General features: G+C 41.1%; 1 protein-coding gene, 1 long non-coding RNA gene and 1 other non-coding gene across 11 annotated transcripts in view; 2 read left to right on the top strand and 1 right to left on the bottom strand.

Annotated features, from left to right (window-relative positions):
* LARP1B (La ribonucleoprotein 1B) overlaps nucleotides 1–19568 on the top strand; it is a 135141-nt gene that overhangs the window by 95643 nt on the left and 19930 nt on the right. The window contains exon 20 of one of the 9 annotated variants that reach the window (XR_008556370.1): nucleotides 6521–6538. The exons of 7 other annotated variants lie outside the window; for them this stretch is intronic. Coding sequence is in view for 1 of the 2 variants with exons in the window: in XM_054717742.1 (XP_054573717.1) it covers nucleotides 6521–6624 (104 nt within the window). In the remaining variant the exon portion in view is untranslated. Of the gene's footprint in view, nucleotides 1–6520; nucleotides 6626–19568 lie in introns of those variants that run through there. One more of the 9 variants, XM_054717742.1, reaches the window with a different exon arrangement.
* LOC114233529 (small nucleolar RNA SNORA66) lies at nucleotides 2853–2985 on the top strand. Its single transcript, XR_003619677.1, has one exon. It is a non-coding gene; the product is annotated as a small nucleolar RNA SNORA66 (small nucleolar RNA).
* Nucleotides 17554–19411, bottom strand: LOC114232759 (uncharacterized). Its single transcript, XR_008556372.1, has 3 exons — nucleotides 19148–19411; nucleotides 18769–18879; nucleotides 17554–17816 (listed from the first exon to the last, which is right to left on the bottom strand). It is a non-coding gene; the product is annotated as an uncharacterized LOC114232759 (long non-coding RNA).

The following is a 19568-nucleotide window of genomic DNA, read 5'->3' as shown; positions in this document are numbered from 1 at the left end:
TTCTTATCTGTGAAACTCTTTATCTGCCCTTCAATTCTGAATGATAGCTTTGCTGGGTAAAGTAATCTTGGTTGTAGGTTCTTGCTATTCATCACTTTGAATATTTCTTGCCACTCCCTTCTGGCCTGCATTGTTTCTGTTTTGAAATCAGCTGACAATCATATGGGTAACTGTTTTTCTCTTGCTGCTTTTAATATTCTCTCTTTGTCTTTTGCTCGTGGCATTTTAATTATGATGTGTCTTGGTGTGGTCCTCTTTGGATTCCTCTTGTTTGGGGTTCTGTGCACTTCCTGGAGTTGTAAGTCTATTTCTTTCACCAGGTAGGGGAAGCTTTCTGTCATTATTTCTTCAAATAGGTTTTCAATATCTTGCTTTCTCTCTTCTTCTGGCACCCCCATAATTCGGATGTTGGTACACTTGAAGTTTCCCGGAGGCTCCTTACACTATCTTCATATTTTTGCATTCTTTTTGCTTTTCTGGTTGGGTGTTTTTTGCTTCTTCGTATTTCAAATCTTTGACTTGATTCTTGGGATCCTCTATTCTGCTGTTGGATCTCTTTATATTATTCTTTATTTCAGTCAGTGTATGCTTAATTTCTAATTGGTCCTTTTTCATATCCTTGAGGGTCTCACTAAATTTATCGGCGGTTTCTAGAAAATTCTTCAAAAACCTTATAACCGTGGTTTTGAACTCTATATCCAGTCATTTGCTTTCCTCCATTTCTGTCATTTGTGACCTGTTTCTTTATCTCTGCATTTTGGCTGCTTCCCTGTGTTGATAGAGTGGCTTTGTGTGCTAGGTGTCCTATAGGGCCCAGTGGCTCAGCCTCCCCAGTTACCTGAGGTGGACACTCTTGGTGCATCCCTTTGTGGGCTGTGTGCACTGTCTTGTTGTAGTTAAGCCTTGATTGTTGTTGGTATCACTGGGAGGAATTGACCTCCAGGCCAGTTGCCTGTGAGAATCAGCTGTGTCTATGATGGGAGGACTTCTGTGCTGGAGACACACTTATGGGCCAAGATTTGCTTCAGTGGGGCTTTGGTGTTCCCTGAGTCTGCCCCCTGAGTGTGTCCCTTATGGATCTGAGGAGTTGTAATCTGGATGGTCCTACTCTGACCACTGGGTACACTGGCTCTTGGATCTCCAAGGAGGTGCTAATTTAGCCTCTGCCTGAGGCCACCCAGCTGGAGCTATGGAGAGATCTGCAGATTCCTCTTCTTTTGGGTTTGGAGGTGCCCAGATGAGGCCCAGCTGTGAAGCAGTGCAAACTGCTGTGGGGCCTTGGGCCTTCTTTTGGAAGTTCTGGGGCTCTCTGACCCAGCTGCAGTTTGTTAGGTAATTTTAGATTTCAAAGTACCAGGCCATTCATATGCAAAAGCCTCTACGCACAGCTTGGGTGGGGCGTGGTCTCAGGGTATCAACAGGGTGGAGCAAATAGCTATGGCTGATCCTCAGCCCTGCCCTAAGAGGCCCCGGGTCTCAGTGTCCCGCGGTAATCGCTGCAAGCACCTCTGAGAGAAAGCCGCCCTCGAGTTCCATCCAATGCCAGACAGTCCAGTTTCTCCCAGTATGAGTCTGGGTCTCCAGAGTCTCGCCCGAAACTAGAGTTCAGAGCAGTTGGGAGCTTGTGTCTCCCTCCTGATTGAAAAAGACAACCGTGTACTCAGTTGCCAGCCCTTTCCGCGCTTGTGCCTCCTCTGAGTCTCATTGTGCTTTTCTCTTTCCTTCTTAGTTGTAGAATTTCCACTGAGCCAGCCTTCCTGTGGTTCTGGAAGATGTCCGTTTTGTCTTTTAGTTGTAGTTTTGAAGTGGTTGTGCGAGGCAGCAATTTCAGGTGTTTACCTATGCTGCCATCTTGGTTTCCTAGATAAATCTTTACGTATAAACTTGGAGTTATTGCCTAGCATAAATTCCTGAAGTTGAAATTCTAAGTAAAAATGTATTCCCATTTAACATACTACTCTTAAGATGGTTACACAGTTTATACTTTCTCCAGCATGTTTTCCTACATCCTCACCAACACTGCTTATTATCAATCTTTCTCTGAAAGATTTAGCAGCAAAAAATAGTACTCTAATGTCATTATTTTTTTTATTGATTTCGGAGAGGAAGGGAGAGGGAGAGAGAAAGATAGAAGCATCAATGATGAGAGAATCATTGATCAGCTGCCTTCTGCACACCCCCCTACTGGGGATGGAGCCTACCACCCGGGCATGTGCCCTGATTGAGAATTGAACCAGAGACCTCTTGGTTTATGGGTTGACACTCACCCATTGAGCCACACCAACCGGGCTAATGTCATTATTAATGTCATCATTTTCATCAAGATGCTACTGAGTGATAATAGTTATTATTCATTAACTATATTATTTTTTTATTTACCGCTTTCTAATTTTGTTAGTATATGTTTGACATGGTATGTACATTTTTGGGGTAAAACTTTTAAAAAAGTATACTCCTTTAAGAAACTCCAGCAATAAAACTCAAGCAAATAAAAGCATTGCTATTCAATAAAAAGAAAACATTATTGGCTATGAATCTAAAGAGCCCTACCCAAAATTTACCCTACTGACCTTCCTTCCTTATGATTTTGCAGTTTATTTATTTATTTATTTTTAATATATATTTTATTGATTTTTTTACAGAGAGGAAGGGAGAGGGATAGAGAGTTAGAAACATCGATCAGCTGCCTCCTGCACACCTCCTACTGGGGATGTGCCCGCAACCAAGGTACATGCCCTTGACCGGAATCGAACCTGGGACCTTTCAGTCTGCAGACCAGCGCTCTATCCACTGAGCCAAACCGGTTAGGGCTGCAGTTTTTTTAAATTTTATTTCATACAAAAGGCAGTGTTGTGCAAACTTGATCACTAACTCTGCATGATGTTGCAGAAGTGAAGGGAACCAGGTTTGCTGAAGTAATTGTGGTGATAGAAATGTATTAGCCTTTGAAGCTACTGAGGTGGTTCATTCTATCCTAGTACAGTGTAACTACCAATTACTGCTAATAATGATTCTAAGCATTGTACTAATGTGTTTATTTGATTTTTAGCACCGTGTGGTAATAGGACAGTATCACAAAAGTTAGGGGTTGGGAAAATTAGCCTACAATAATAAGTGCATGTATTGGAAATATTATTACAAATGAAACACAGCTCTGTCCTCTTTAACTATATTTTTAAGAATAACATTTCTGTCTTTTTTTTGTTTTATAGAAAAATAAAAGGCAGTGTTAAAAAGTTTAAATCAAAACTACTTTCCTACTAAAAGGGATTAAGGAAGGAAGTTATGTTTAAAATTGATTTTTCTTTTTCTTGCAGAGTTCAGCTTTTTATTGAATGTGATACAAAAGCGGTTTCGTCAGAAAGACCAAAGCCCATGTCATCCTCAGACTCCTCCATTTTTCTTTCTTTGCTTTCACTCTCTTCTGCCCAGCTGGGGCAGCAGTGGTGGAGGGGCAGGACCTCCTGCTGGTACAGCACAGCTGCTGGGGCAGGTTCACCAGCCCCTATACTGCAGATGAGGCTCCCCTTGTTGATATTGGCCAAAGCCTTTGCAAACAGGCCTGGTCAGAAAGGTTCAACATTGCCCTAGCTGGTCTGACACAGTGGATAGAGTGTCAGCCTGAGGACCAAAGGGTCCCAGGTTCGATTCCAGTCAAGGGCATGTACCTTGGTTGCAGGCTCCTCCCCAGCCCAGCCCTGGTTGGGGCTCGTGCAAGAGGCAACCAATCCATGTTTCTCTCTGTCTTTCCCTCCCTCTTTTACTCTCTCCAAAAATCAATGGAAAAATATCCTCAGGTGAGGATTAACTAAAAAACAAAGGTTCACATTTACACTGGCTTCTTTAATGAGGGCATTGATCTTATCCTCAGGGTGAGGGCCCAGTAGATGCAGGTGAGCTCAGAGACAGGCCATAGTATGGACAAGTGCAGGGTCCGTGCTGGGGGGCACGGTGCTAGTCGCCTGATGAACTGAGGGCCTCACCCCAATATGGCCCTAGCTTCTTTGAAAGGACCAAACACCTTACTGATAGCTAGGGAAAGAGGTTTTTACTTTTTAATTTTATTTATTTGCCAGTTTGGTACTCCAGTCTGACACACTCTCATGCTTCTTGCCGTTATACTAAATCAGTGGTCGGTAAACCGCAGCTCACAAGCCACATGTGGCTCTTTGGCCCCTTGAGTGTGGCTCTTCCACAAAATACCACGTGCGGGCGTGCATGTACAGTGCGATTGAAACTTCGTGGCCCATGTGCAAAAGTCAGTTTTCGGCCTGGGCAAGTCTATTTTGAAGAAGTGGCGTTAGAACACTCAAGGGGCCAAAGAGCCGCATGTGGCTCGCGAGCCTCGGTTTGCCGACCACTGTACTAAATGATATTACTACTTTCCTTTCTGTATTTAATCTTGCTTTTCAACTAATTTCTTAGCTCTTGTGAACTGCTTATCTTTATTTTCCTCTTGCATAAGGAAGACTGATTCAATACAGCAGTGATTTTCTACTCGTGTGCCACAAGAATTTTTAATTTTTTAAATTCATTTTGAGAGAGAGAAACATAAATTTGTTGTTTCACTTATTTTTGCATTTATTGGTTGCTTCTTGTATGTGCCCTGACCTGTAACCTTGAGGAATCAGGACAACACTCTAACCAACTGAGCTACCCAGCCAGGGCATACTTTTAAAAAATAATCCTTAATTGATTTTTAGAGAGAGAAAGATTGACACACACGGAAAGAGGAAAGAATTCTTAAAGCATGCAATACCTAACTAGTCAGGGGCACTGACCTCTTTTCCCTTGGATTATCAAATAAAAAGACAACAATCAACACAATAATAGCCGCCTAGTGTGAATGAATCAAAATTATACCTATTTTTTTTGTCAGAATGGCAAGATTATAATTTTTTGGTGTGCTACAGAATTTTAGTGATTAGTATGTGCCACGAGATGAAAAAGGTTGAAAATTGCCATGATAGAATAATGCCTACTTTTATTGCCACTAGATGGCAGAATGAAATAAGTCAGATCTGTAGTCTTTTGACAGAATGAGTGTGTGTGTGTGTGTGTGTGTGTGTGTGTGTGTGTGTGTGTGTGTGTTTGGAGAACTCTAACTCCATCTTGTGGTGACATAAAATTATATCAATTATTCTTGCATTCCTAAACGTCCTTATTACCTTGTTAGGGCAATGTCAAGTGGTGCTTAGTTATTAGTAAATACAGCAACAACATTAAGATTTGTGTATGGTTAAAGATAAAAATACTATTGCTTTGTTTTCTTGTCCTTTCACTTAAGAGTTTGAAGTGGCCTGCCAGTTTGGCTCAGTGGATAGTGTTGTGGACTGAAGGGTCCCGGGTTTGATTCCGGGCAAGGGTACATGCCTGGGTTGCAGGCTCAATCCCAAGTAGGGGGCTTGCAGGAGGCAGCTGGTCAATGATTCTCATTATTGATGTTTCTCCCCCTCCCTTTCTCTGAAATCAATAAAAAAAAAAATATATATATATATATATATATATATATATATATATATATATATATATTTAACCCTTTGCACTCGCTTGCTTTTTTTCTCGATTCCTTTATTCTACTCGGAATTTAATTTTTTAAATACCCCAGATTTTACAAAGCGCGGCAGTAGAATAAAAAACTGGAGTTTCTTTTCATACAAACTTATTTATTTGGATTTTTTTATATTTCAAATTATTGATACATTCAAAGAGTAATTTTAATCTCGACATCCGAGTGCAAAAGGTTAAAATGTTAAAAAAAGAGTTTGAAGTGCTTCATTAGCCTTACTAGTGATGAACTCTCAGGTTGTAAACACACAGAAATTGTAAACTACATCTGTTTAAATGTCTGGCTAACTTAAGCTGTGTAGCTAAATCACACAGCAAGTTAGCGAATGGGTCCTGCCTGAAATTGAGAAAGTTAATACTAGATGTTACTCTTACAAATGTTTTCGCACAAATAGGTAAGGTAAAATAAAAACTAAACTGAACATTTTATTTATAATATGCTTAGAAAATGTAGTATTATTGTCAACAGAAAATACTGTAGTATTATTTAGAAATAATGATATTCTAGTCTTTAAAAAAAGTTTGAAGGGAATATGCCACGTGGTTAATTAACAGGAAGAACCTCTGGCTTCATACTCTTTACAGTGAGTCTGTTTTTAACTAGGCCAGTTAAGATATGATTTGGTTAATAGAATGTTTTCTGCCAATATACTATACATATTTGCTTCATTAAAAATGCAGATGTACTGTTTGTTGTTTTGATTTTGTTTTTAATATTCCAGGTCTACAAAATTGAGTACCTTTCTCAGGGTTCATTAAGATACTTTAGATCTTCATTACAATATGAACATAACCATGGTACTATGATGTTAATGTTAAACTTTTCTGGTTTCCATTTAAATGCCCTTGAGTATATATTCTAAGGCAGTGATGGGCAACCTTTTGAGCTTGGTGTGTCACTTTGAGGAAAAAACTAACTCCAAGACTCTAGTCGCAAATGTTTCATCCTCAGGAGCAGCAAATGTTTCATCCTCGGCATGCGGCCACGTGTCATCAGAAATGGCTACACGTGTCAGTGCTGACACGCGTGTCATAGGTTCGCCATCACTGTTCTAAGGTAAGGTTGACTTTTAACAGCTTTGAGAAGGGAAGCTCTATGAAACTCCAAAATTTAGTATGTAGAATTTTGTATATTTATGGGTTCTTTGGGGGAGATAATCGTTACTTATATCAGATTACTACTAGGATTTATTATTCCAAACTTGTTAGAAACATGAATTGAATCCTGGCTCCCCTCACTAAGTTATAGTCCTTCATCTACAAAATGTGCTTACCTCATAGTGTTCTAAAGATTATATGTAAAGCATTTAACATGATGTCTGCGTGCAGTAAGCACTCACCAGGTCATGAATCTGAACTATGGTAATGTCTCACTTGTAGTTCTTTCCTTTTGTTTACTCAGTTAACAATTTTACTCATGTTTACCCAGCATCACAACAATCTATTACATTTGCCACATCATAAATATCCAGTCCCTATGCAGGATATGAGAATCTGCCTTTTCACGATCTATTCCTCTATAAGAATCAGGAGCACTACAGTGACCTCCTCATTGCCACTTACTTTCTTTTGCATAAAACAGAATGTATAGTCTGAGGACCAAGGGAAGCAACAAAATATCTCACGAGTTTGTAAAAAACACACTTTTGGAAACTCTTTTGGGCACTATGGTATAATGCAGTAGTCCTCAAATCGGAGGTTTGCTAGGAGTACATAAATACTTTCACAGGAGTTTACAAAGGCATAGGTCATTTTAAAAGGGTCAATTTCCAGATTATTAACTTTCATAAGCATTTTCCCCTAAAATTGATTGATCTTATAATATGCTCAAGTTCCTAAAAATCTTTTTCCCCCTTTGTAAAAGAAAGACATTGCCCTTATCCATCCATATATATATAAGCCTAAGCGACCATTATGGCGGAATGACAAGTCACCATGATGCACACTGACCACCAGGAGGCAGATGCTCAACACGGGAGCTGCCCCCTAGTGGTCAGTGTGCTCCCAGAGCGGGTGCACTGCTCAGCCAGAAGCCGGGCTCACGGCTGGCGAGTGCAGCTGTGGAGTCAGGAGCCTCTCCCAACTCTGCAGCAATACTGAGCAGCGGCAGCGCACAGTGGGCCGGATGAGTGCAACCATCGTGGCTCCTGGCCCCGGTTCTGGCTCCTCCCTGGCCACCTACCACTTGGCGCACTGCTACATCCATCGGGGGATGTCCGACTGTCAGTTTAGGCCCGATCCCCGCAGGCCAGGTTGGAGATCAGGCCTAAACCTGCAGTCAGACATCCCTCTCACAATCTGGGACCCCTTGGGAGCCTAAACTAGCAATCTGACATCCCCTGAGGGGCCCCGGGTTGCGAGAGTTGCAAGCCGGGCTGAAGGACACCCCCCTTCCCCCCCCCCCCCCCCCCCAGTGCATGGATTTTGTGCCCTGGGCCTCTAGTCTCAAATATTACACGCAAAGGTAAAACCTTCTTTAATGATTCATTGACCTCCCATAACTTTATAAGACTTGCTGAATTTCTCTTCTTTATAAATATTTCTGTTAAGAGTAAGGCATTGGGTATTTATGTTTGGTGTTCAATGTGTTATTCAATGAGAAAGTTAGAGCATGTTTTTCTTAAATTATATAAAATATATATTACAGTAACAGTCTAATATCATCTGATAAAATATTTAAAATTTTCTATTATCTATTTATAAGATCTTATTTTTAAAATTTGTTTTAGAGAGGGAGAGAGAGATGCACATATCAATGAAGCCTGCGACCCAAGCATGTGCCCTGGCTGGGAATTGAATCATGATTTCCTGGTTTATAGGTCAGTGCTCAACCACTGAGCCACACTGCCCGGGCTAGGTCTTTTTTATTATTTTTTTATTTTTAAAATATATTTTTATTGATTTAAGAGAGGAAAGGAGAGAGAAACATCAATGATGAGACTCTTTGATCGGCTGCCTCCTGCATGCCCCCTACTGGGGATCGAGCCCGCAACCTGGGCATGTGCCCTTGACTGGAATTCGAACCTGGGACCCTCCAGTCCGCAGGCCAATGCTCTATCCACTGAGCCAAACCAGTGAGGGCTAGATCTTATTTTTAAATGGCTGCCAGACAGCCATTTTTAGCAGACTAAAATGTTTCTTTTACTAGACTTGTTTTAAAAGTTGGGTCATGATTCTTCTTAATCGTGTTATCTCCAATAAACTTGTGGCAGAAATCCTCAAGCTGTTCATCCAATCCCTATCTCCTTCCCTGGTGCACACGGCTGGACAGCATGCCCATCCTCCTGCTGCTTTAGGTGTGCTGGGAGAGCTGGTTCTGGGTATTGGGAGGCAGAGGAAGTAAGGGACACCACTTCCAGACCTGCCCATGTGCCACATCCTTGCTCATTGTCTCTGTTTCTGGCTGTGTGGGAGCCACATGCTGAAGAGAGCAGAGCCCCAAGATGGGAGCAACCTGCGCCCCTGAATCACCACCAAGTCCCTTTGGGACTCTAAATAATTATCAATATATGCATACATGTTGTCTTGATCAATTATGTATTAATAATTATAATAATTCAATGTAGAGGAAAATTTTTTATTAATTAGAACTACTATGGTCAGAGGAAAGTAAAATTTATATACTTATTTTTGTTGCAGATACATATCTATATCTGGTCAATAAGACTTTCAAACATTAAAATGTATTAGAACAAAAACCTGGAGAAAATGGAATGGAAGTACGAGTTCAAGGAGAAAAGGGAAAGGTGCAAGTTTTCTAAATGTTAAAGAAGAGCTTGCTCATACATTTTAAAACATGTATTTAAAAGTTATCTGGGTTTTACTGGACTCACTTAAAAAGTGATGTTAATTTATAATTTTATTTATAGGTGTCAGTGTTTATTGTATGCTAGAAATTATAACCTTTGCAACTATTAAGATTTAAAAATTTAAATGTCAACTTAAAACATGAAGCATACAGAGTGTATGAAAATTATTTTAGGGGTTTTTTAAGCAAAAAGACTAATGGGAGGGAGGAAACTGCAGACTTGGAGTTAGTAGCTCTGCATCCAAATTCTGATTCTGAGCTAAAGTGCCCTAACTGGGCAAACTAGGTTAATCTATGGGCCCTTATTCTATTCCAATATCTAATTACTTTTTTTTCTACTCCAATATGTAAATGAAAATACATGTAAATTAATATTTGGCACTAATCTGTTTTTGCTATTAAAAGTATTAAGTACATCCCTGGCTGGAGACTCAGTTGGAGCATTGTTCCATACACCAAAAGATCATGGGTTCTATTCCCACTCAGGACCCATACCTAGGTTGCTGGTTTGATCCCTGATCAGGGTGAATATAAGAGGCCACCTATCAATGTTTCCCACATCGATGTCTTTCTCTCTCTCCCTTCCTTTCTCTAAAATCAGTAAGAACATATCCTCAGGTGAGGATTAAAAGGAAAAGAAAAATCTTAAGTACTTTTAGGAGGGGGAAAAAAATAGCCCCTCAACTGAAAAGTAATTCATGAAAAATTAGGTAATGAGAAGAATGAACTGCCCTAACTGGTTTGGCTCAGTAGATAGAGCTTCAGCCTGCGGACTGAAGGGTCCTGGATTTGATTCCTGTCAAGGGCACATGCCCAAGTTGTGGGCTCTGTCCCCAGTGGGGGGCATGCAGAGGGCAGCTGATCAATGATTCTCTCTCATCATTGATGTTTCTATCTCTCTCTCCCCCTTTCTGAAATCAATAAAAAATTTTTAAAAAAGAACTTTATTTGGGGAGAAGGGATAATTTTAGAACATGAGGCAAGAACCAAAGTAAGAAGCGCTGTTACATGGTGGAATGGTATGGGAAAGGACACTGAAGGATGGCAAGGCCAATATGTAAAGGAAAAACAAGAAGGAAGAATGGATATGCTTTAACTTATATTGATTCTAGTCAACCATGCAATTAAAATAGCTCTCAGATTTCAAAGTTACTAAAAAAATTGCTTTTATGTTGGGGTAATGATTTTATATTCGCCATAAATAGCATGGACTTTATGAATGTCCTTCCTTGTGTTTCATGGGACTTTTATTTTAAGTAGCTCCAAAGTGATACCAGAGAGTTAACTAGGTCAGCTGCCACCTGTGTTTGTTTCCCTTATAATTCTTTTAATGCTCTATTCAAGACATTGAGTATGGCAATTTCTTTACCTCATAATATTTCTGCTTACAGTGTGGACTTACTGAGCCAGCAGATGAATGGTAGTGGCCATGCCTGCAGCAGAAGCTGGGGAGGGCTGTGGGATTGCAAAAGTCATGCCTGGTAAACAGGGCACATACAGTTAAAACTACCTGGTGTCACCTGACCTTTTTATTACTTCACTAGAGGCCCGATGCACAAAGATTCATGCAAGAATAGGCCTTCCTTCCCCTGGCTGCCAGCACTACCTTTGCTCTGGCCGGAGCCACCTTTCTGCCTACACTCTGGCCCCGAACCGCCTTCCACCTCGCAACTTGTCATTTCAATTTGCATATTCCCTTATTGGCTGTGGGCGCCGCCATCTTTGTCTCAGGAGTTACAGTCAATTTGCATATTGTCTTTATTAGATAGGATTAGCTACCTTAAAATTTAGATTTACTACTAGAGTCCTTGCATTTAGGAAGGGATTGGAGAGTCACAAGAGAACAATACTTTGAAAAGTGTTAGCCATTGTTCTTGGGAGTATAAATTGGTACAAAAGTTATATGATTGAAAATTTCAAAATAGCTTTCAAAATTTGAAGTGCACTTATCATTCGACCTAACAATTCCACTTCCAGGAATTAACCCTACCAATATAGTCTGTACATGTGTGCAAAGATGTACATACTAGCATAGTCATGAAAGCATTTTTTAATAACCTGTGATTAGGAACAACTTGACTATCCATAAGAGACTGATTGTTAGGAGTATGACCATAAAATGGGATTCTATGAAATGTAGCAACTTAAACAGTTGATATGGAATAATGGGATATTCTTTAAGGAATAATCTCCAAGCTATGTTAAAGGAAAAATGCAAGGAACACAGCATCATGTCTAGGATTCTACCTTTTGGTTAAAAAATACACATATCTGCTTGTATACGAATAAAATAACCCTAGAAGGATAAATAAGAAAGTGATAATGTTGCCCATGGGGGGAGTACTGGGTAACTGGAGAGTTAGGTGCGAGGAAGATTTTTTGCCCTATTCCTTTGAATTTTGTGCTATAGTATATTTTTAAAAAGACTTATTTTTAAAAAAAGTTCCTAAGCTTCTTCACAAGACTGAGAAATTAAGATGTATTCCTGTTGATTCATCTTAACCCTTTGCACTTGCTTGCTTTTTCTCTCGATTCCTTTATTCTAATGCTAACCGTGTCAAGTCACACTCGACATCTGAGTGCAAAAGGTTAACATCCCTTTGGTTTTGCTGTAAAGACAAATCATAGCAGCTTAGTGTTTAGTTTTTAAGCAGGAGATGAGAAGTTAAGCTTCTTTCCCTTCAGTGCTCCAGACCAGCTCACATCTACCCAGGAATCAGAAGGGGCAAAATGCGTGTTAATACCAGTAGCGCTGGATCTGACTACTGGCTGTAACACCCACCATTTGCTCAGGAAATTAAACTTGCCCATCCAGAGACAGCTGGGCAAATGTAGGCCTCTTGTTAGATACAAATGGCTCGCCATTTAGAAGAGGAAGAGAAGAAGAGGGAAAATCAGTCAGGTTTACAGAGAGGTCAGCCTGGTAAGAGGGAGGGGGAGAGAAGCTGGCGAGGGCCAGTAACTGGCACAGGAAGGGTGGACAGAGCAGAGAGGAGGGAGGAAACTACCCTCCTAGCACAGTACAAACTCCTGGAGGGTTTTCAGTTTCTATTCTTTGGTCTCTGGCAGGAATGCTGGGAAGAGGAAAGACTGGTTTCTCCTGTAAGGTGTCAGCATGGCAGCTGTCCAGGCTGTCTTGCTGCTAATCACCTGTACTGACTGGTCTCCTAATTTCTTGCCGTCATCTGGTCATACTGGCTGGATTCCCATCCCTTGCTTGCCTTGCACAGCTTGCTGCTGCCTTTTGCTCCTGGTTTTCCTGGTCATCTTCTCCCTTTAATTGTTGCTATTTGCCTTTTCAGGTCTAGCTCAAGCTCTGCCTTGGGCAACCCTTACTCCTGGGAGGCCTTTCAGAACTTGTTGCCCAACCCCTTCTTTGGTCCCCAGCATGTGTTACCTGTCTTGTTACATTTCTCCTTATGGCTGGAGGCTTTGTTCCCTTTGCTTTCAGCCCTAACATGATCAATTAAGGAAAGCTTAACCTAAAAAATGAAAGAGAGAGACCCTATGAGTTGCAGTTACACAGTTTATATGCAGGAAACCAAGGTAACTTTTGACTCACTTTTTAGAAAATGTTTTTATTTATTTTAGAGAGGGAGAGATAGAAACATCAATGATGAGAATCATTGATCGGCTGCCTCCTGCACCGATCCTGACCAGGAATCAAACTGTGACCTCCTGGTTCATAGGTCAACACTCAACCATTGAGCCACATTGGCCAGGCTGACTCATTTTAACATCCCAAATACAATATAGAAGACAGTGTGTGGCAGAGAGATGGAGATGTTCCTTCCCAGGCTGTGGAACTGAGTGTGCAGTGAGGAAATTTAATCTCTCTCCCGCTCTCATCTCTTGTTTCCCAGGATACTATGGCAATTGTTTGTTCATAGATGGCCCATAAGCTCTTAGAGGCAGCTGAGAATTAAGTTGCTTATTAATTCATTTAGTCTTGACCTACATATGGTTGAATAATCAGAGCCATCTGTCCTCCATAATTAACATGCAAAGATGAGGAGATTTCTCTCTTCCTTCTGTGGATTGCGTGTAAATCTTATCAGGAGGGCCCCCAAACAACTTGCTGCCTGTCCTGGCAATCACTTCTAAAGTGAAACCAACAGCTAATGGGGAGGGCTTTTGCTGTTCTTGCTTGTATTATTTTTTTTTTTAAAAAAGGACCCCTGTTGTGACTAGCCCTTGCTGTTTCACCAGCCTGATAGATCCTCCCTTCCCCCAACTGGTGGGCGGAGTATGATGTAACCTGCATCTGCCACCGGGAGATCCCCGAGACAATGAACCCGAGGCAGTCTGGCTGGGTCCTTCTCCTCCTCCTCTAATCCTGGTTTTTCTACCCTCCTCTGTAGTGAATCTCGCTCGTTAGTGCGGAATAAACTTCCTCCTTTAACATGCCTCGCTCCCTGACTCCCGTTTCCTGCGCCTTGAACCTTACACAGCCAAAGGCAATCTCGTAAATGAATAAGCAATAGTGTATTGTCTTTCAGGTTCAGGAGATATTTTTCCCAGATGCCTTGCCCATTTCGGACAGGGCCCTCGCATTAGCCTGTATGAAATGGACGGACTGAAGCAGTCACGGCAGAGCCTAACTTCCTCTCGGTGTTGATATGAAATGTGATGGGTTAAAAAGCTGTCAACTAAGACTAGACAACCTTTACTGATGACCTTGGGAGTATCTTTGAACTTTTATTGACCGGAAAACCCTACTTAACAGTTATCCAGGACCTGACCAGATGATGAGGTCACATGGGTGATAACTGTTTCCATGTTAGAGTGCTTCACTGCACCCCAAGGACTGCCACACACTTTATGCCATTTGAGTCGCAGTGTATCTCTGGGAGGTTTGCAGGGCAGGGGTATAGTCTTCATTTTATAGATCAATGAAAATGAGTAAGCTGAGCCCTAGAGAGGTAAGATCCTTGTTAAGGATCACTGCAGAGTTGGAACTAGAACCCGGGTTCTGGTCTCCTTATGAAGTGCTATTGCCAATGTATAGTATCCTAACAGGGTTTCCTTCCACCCGTTAGAGCACTACCATACACTATGACCATCTTTCACTTGCTTATAGTTTCTGTGGGTTGGCAGTGGGCTGGAGTGGCACATGCAGCTGCAGCTATCGGGGGATTGCCTGGGGTGGATCATCCACGATGGCCTTGCTCACATGCCTGGTGCCTCAGACGGGATGGCTGGGCCTCTCCACAAGCCTTTCATCCCAGTCTTCTTCACACAATGTGGATGCTTTCCAAGAGTATTAAGAACAAAAGTTGTGAGGCCTTTTGAGGCTGGGCTCAGTATATTCTGTAGGTCAAAGCAAGTCACAGGTCAGTCTAGATTAAGGTGACCAGATTTTAACATTGGTAAAGCGGGACACCATTGACCGGGGGGGGGGGGGGGGGGGGGGAAGGGGTCATGATTAAAAATTTGGTCTATATGGAGCAACAAAAATTTTCATAGAACACAAAAATAGTATTGTAATATATTTTTTTAAATTTCAACATAAGTACAATTTACAAATATAATAAAAAATTATGTATAGTATTTTATTTGACATATTTCTCATTTGAGTGAATTTTTTTAGTAGATTGCTGTCATTGTTTAAAAGGTCATGAAATTTTTCACAAGAATTTGTTAAATTATATTTCACACATAAATGGCTTTCAAAGTCTCAACACTTAATTGTGATTTTTCGGATGTCCACACTTTATTTACCGTAGAAAAAACGCGTTCCGTTGCAGCATTAGTTCCTGGTAAGGACAGCGCATATTCCACAATTTTTAGTGCATTATTTATCCTGGCTAAATAGAGGCCGCCGAAAACCGTATATTCCCTTCCCGTTCTCCCGCTGTTCCCTAGCTTGTCGTGCATTCTTTCCAAAAATCGGGACTTTTTTAAAACCCCGCGGACCGCGGGACAAATTGTTAAAAATCGGGACTGTCCCGCCAAAAGCGGGACGTCTGGTCACCTTAGTCTAGATTCAAGAGGTGGAAAATAGATTTCACGTGTTGATCTGAAGAGCTACAAAGAATTTAGGGCCATTTTAACATCCATCGCAAAGGGAAATGCAAGTTCAAAATAGAGATCAAGTTGGGTGACAAGGAAAGGGAAAAGCCATATATATAATCTTGAGTATGTTTGAATATGTACCTGCTCTGTATGGTTGCAAAGGGACTGTGTTGAAGAAAATGTTCATGTCTGTCCTTGTGAAGGATGTTACAGATGGGCTGAGGGCTTCCAGAGAGGGTGTCTGCCTGACTCTTTCCAGTTCCTTATTTCTTGGCTACTTCAAAATCCCGGTCAATGACCAGGTAAGAAACTCATTTTTAGAGCCGCATCAACTTAGGCCCTGCTTTGTATGAGGAGACATATACAGAGTCTGACTTTTGAATAACCTAGGGCAGTGGTCGGCAAACTCATTAGTCAAAAGAGCCAAATATCAACAGTACGATTGAAATTTCTTTTGAGCCAATTTTTTTAAATTTAAACTTCTTCTAATGCCACTTCTTCAAAATAGACTCGCCAGGCCGTGGTATTTTGTGGAAGAGCCAGACTCAAGGGGCCAGAGCCGCAGGTGGCTTGCGTGCCGCAGTTTGCCGACCACTGACCTAGGGCCATTATTTATATAAGTCCTAAATGGGTTAAGACTTTTGTGAAATTATCCCTTTACACAAAGTTCAGGGTACATGATTTGTTTTAGCAAGATAAGGCATCTGCTAAACTTAACTGCAAGGGAAGACCTGCTGACGGTAAAGTCCATGTTCAGGAAGGAAGCCAGTTGGAGGAGCATTTTGAATGCCCTGTTTTAAATGCCGCATGCAGAATGAAATGGGGCAGGGTAGAGTTATAGTTTGTAACCTTCCCTGAAGAGTCAATGCTTAAGAGTTTGGAGTTAACACACTTTGTTTTTGTGATCTCACCAGGAAAGTAAAAGTCTCTATATGCTCTTAGGAATGAAGGCAGGAACATAATTTATTTTTAAAATGCTCTCCTGGCCCCTCCTTTGTCTTGGAGTTGCATCACTTTGCCCTAATAGATCATCCCTGTCTTTCCCAGGATTCTTTGGGAACTCAGATCTAGTGGATGGGATGGGTTTGGGAACCATAATCTGCAGGTGACTTCCTTTCTGCCAACTGAGTTAAACAAATATGAGCGCTGCAAGGAATCGGAAATAGAGGAAGCAATCATTTGATAGTAACATGTTTTAACTTCTGTCCCTACTTATCCGATGCATTTACAGTACCCTTTGTAAAACTGAAAAGTTCAGTATCCTTGCTGGGCCTGCTGGAATGTTCCATTCTGTCCCTTTACTAACTGCATTTGGATGAAGAAACGCAACATTCATTCCATTTAGTCTTGGGATCCATATGAAAACTCTCCCCAGGACTCAGGGTTTCTCCTTCTTTCTTGTAAGGCATGGTATGTTTGTTGTTTCCTGAGCACCCTGACCAGTGTGTTGACGGTGGTTATTCTCTGAGTGCAAACGTGTTTTCTGCTTGACCAGAGCTCATGCTCTGTCTCCCACTGGGGCCTGGTCTGGCAAACTGTGTGTACACTTCTTGAGAAGGAGGATTGTTGTGAAAACCCTTCCCACATAAACTGAAACAAGACATTGGCTCTTTCAGATACGATTGCCATCAACTTTTTCTCTTATAACCTCTGGAACACAATTGCATCAGCTCAAAGACCATCTGGTTAAGAATAAGTACTTCCTAGCTTGGTGGATGGGAAAATGCCCAAATGCCCCAGGCACATCTGCCTTGGTCTCCAATTCCTACAAGATTCCTAAGCAGACTAGTATTGACTCAGCCTCAAAAGGGTGGTTTTGCCCTGGAGGAATCTTGAGATCATTTGTCTTCAGAAAACCCTCAGGGGCTTGTGTTTTGAGTTAACCTAAGGAGAAAGTGTTGGTTTAGGACAGACCTAATTTAGATATATTCATTATTCATTCATATTTATGACCAGATACTGTCTAGAGCTATATACATAAAGATTCAATTTCTATTCCTAAGAGCTCATGCAACAGGGTGAGGATCCAAGAAAGGGAGGGAACAGAGACATAGAAATTGATAGTGATAATACAGAAACCCTTCCCCTACGTTTTAAAAAGTAAAAGTCTTCCCCCCCCCCCCCACCATGAAAAAAGTTAAGGTTTTATCCATTTACTTATTTAATCAGAAAACATTTGCTGAATGCCTGCTTCTTGCCAGGCCCCATACCAGGAGCAGCGTGAGGTAATGCCAGGAAGATCAGAGAAGCACATTGCCCTTTCACCTTGTCCTCTGGGCAGCAATCCTAATCCTTTTGGGTTCACATGAGAACATGCGCTGGAAAGGGAACTTCAAAAGGAAGCAGATCTGCAGTGTAAACATCATCTTCAACTGGACCAATCATTTGTCTCCTTTGTCACTCAAGGCAGTGAAGCAGTAACTCACTGAAATCCAAAGACATCTGTGCAAATATATACCTGCTTTTTTGTTTATCAAGCACTCCGCGCCCCCCCCCCCCCCCCCCCCCCCGCAAACCATACTTCAGTTTGATGACTCATACAAAAAAGGGATAAACTGCCGAGGCCGGTTTGGCTCAGTGGATAGAGCGTCGGCCTGCGGGCTGAAGGGTCCCGGGTTCGATTCCGGTCGGGGGCATGTGCCTTGGTTGCGGGCACGTCCCCGATGGAGGGTGTGCAGGAGGCAGCTGGTCGATGTTTCTCTCTCATCGATGTTTCTAGCTCTCTATCACTCTCCCTTCCTCTCTGTAAAAAATCAATAAAATATATATTAAAAAAAAAAAAAGGGATAAACTATTCTGGGTAAATGTAAATATTCTAAGTAGTAAGGAACTGCTTGAAATCATTGTATGGAAAATGAGATGAAGTTGTTTTTAAAAGGTAGATTTTATGATAATAACTAATCTTTTATAGGGTTTATGACTTGCCAGACACAGTTTTAAGTGCTTTGCAGAAATGAACCCATTTGATCCTCAAAAAAACCCCAATGGATTGGGTACTATTATAATCTCTTAAAAATCTGAGAACTGGGGCATGGAGAAGTGAGTCTCTTGCCTAAAGTCACACAGCTAGGATTTAAACTTAGGAAGTCTGTCTACAGCTTCTGGAACCCAAGCTTTGCACTGTTTCCACAGGTACAGCTACATGAGTTTAGAAAAAAGGTCAGGAGGATGCACTAAACAAAACCATAGTTGTCGTTGGGCAGCATTAATTCAACAATACATTAGCTGCAATATTTTAGGGTTTTACCCCCCAAAGAGAGTGATTTTGTTACTTCTGTTTTTATAATTTAAAAATTATTTTAAAGATCAATGTTGGGATCAATTTAAGTGTTTTGAAGAAAACTACTACATTATGCTCTTCTAATTTTTACACTTACCTTAGCATCATTAAGAACAGGACTGTGTTCATCTTTCCACTTGGGCAGTCTCATGACCTCTGATGAAATCTTATTTCAGAGAGTAGATGAAAAGTTATCTCAGATTTTTATCTGAAACAATGGGAGGCATATTGGTAGGAGTATTACACTTCATGGCTGAAATGCTTTTCAGAGTTTAAAAACTGAAGCCCAGGTGGCCATATGAGATGAAGTATTAAGTATTGAATAAAGAAAGATTTGTCATTTAATTATGAAAATGAACTAAAACTTTAAAAATATCTTATGTGCCAACAATTACAAAATAGTACTGTATTAGGGTTCACCAGACACACAGACCAATAGATAGATAGATGAGAAAATATTTTAAGGAATTGCTCACACAATTGTGGGGGCTGATGAGTCTGACATTTGTAGGCCAATCCAGCTGGAAATCCAGGTAAGAGTTGATGTGCAGCCTTGAGTCCAAAATCTACAGGGCAGGTCAGCAGGCTGAAAACTCAAGCAGGCGTTCTCTGTTGCAGTCTTGAGGTAGAACTGCTGCTTTTTTGGGAAACCTCACTCTTTGCTCCTAACGTCTTTAACTGATTGGATGAAACCCACCCACATTAGGAAGGATAGTTTTACTGATTGTAAATGTTAGTTACATATATCTAGACTAGTGTTTAACCAAACAACTGGGCATTATGGAGTAGCCAAGTTGACATGTAGTTAACCATAAGTAAATTCCAATTTGAACTAAGTTCTGACTGCTCAAGAATATGTTAGATATGTAAGTTTTTTACATTTAGAATGACTGAAGT

This window comes from Eptesicus fuscus, chromosome 6 (assembly GCF_027574615.1).
Source record: "Eptesicus fuscus isolate TK198812 chromosome 6, DD_ASM_mEF_20220401, whole genome shotgun sequence".
Lineage (NCBI taxonomy): Eukaryota > Metazoa > Chordata > Mammalia > Chiroptera > Vespertilionidae > Eptesicus > Eptesicus fuscus.
This window is presented reverse-complemented; position numbering and strand designations above follow the sequence as displayed.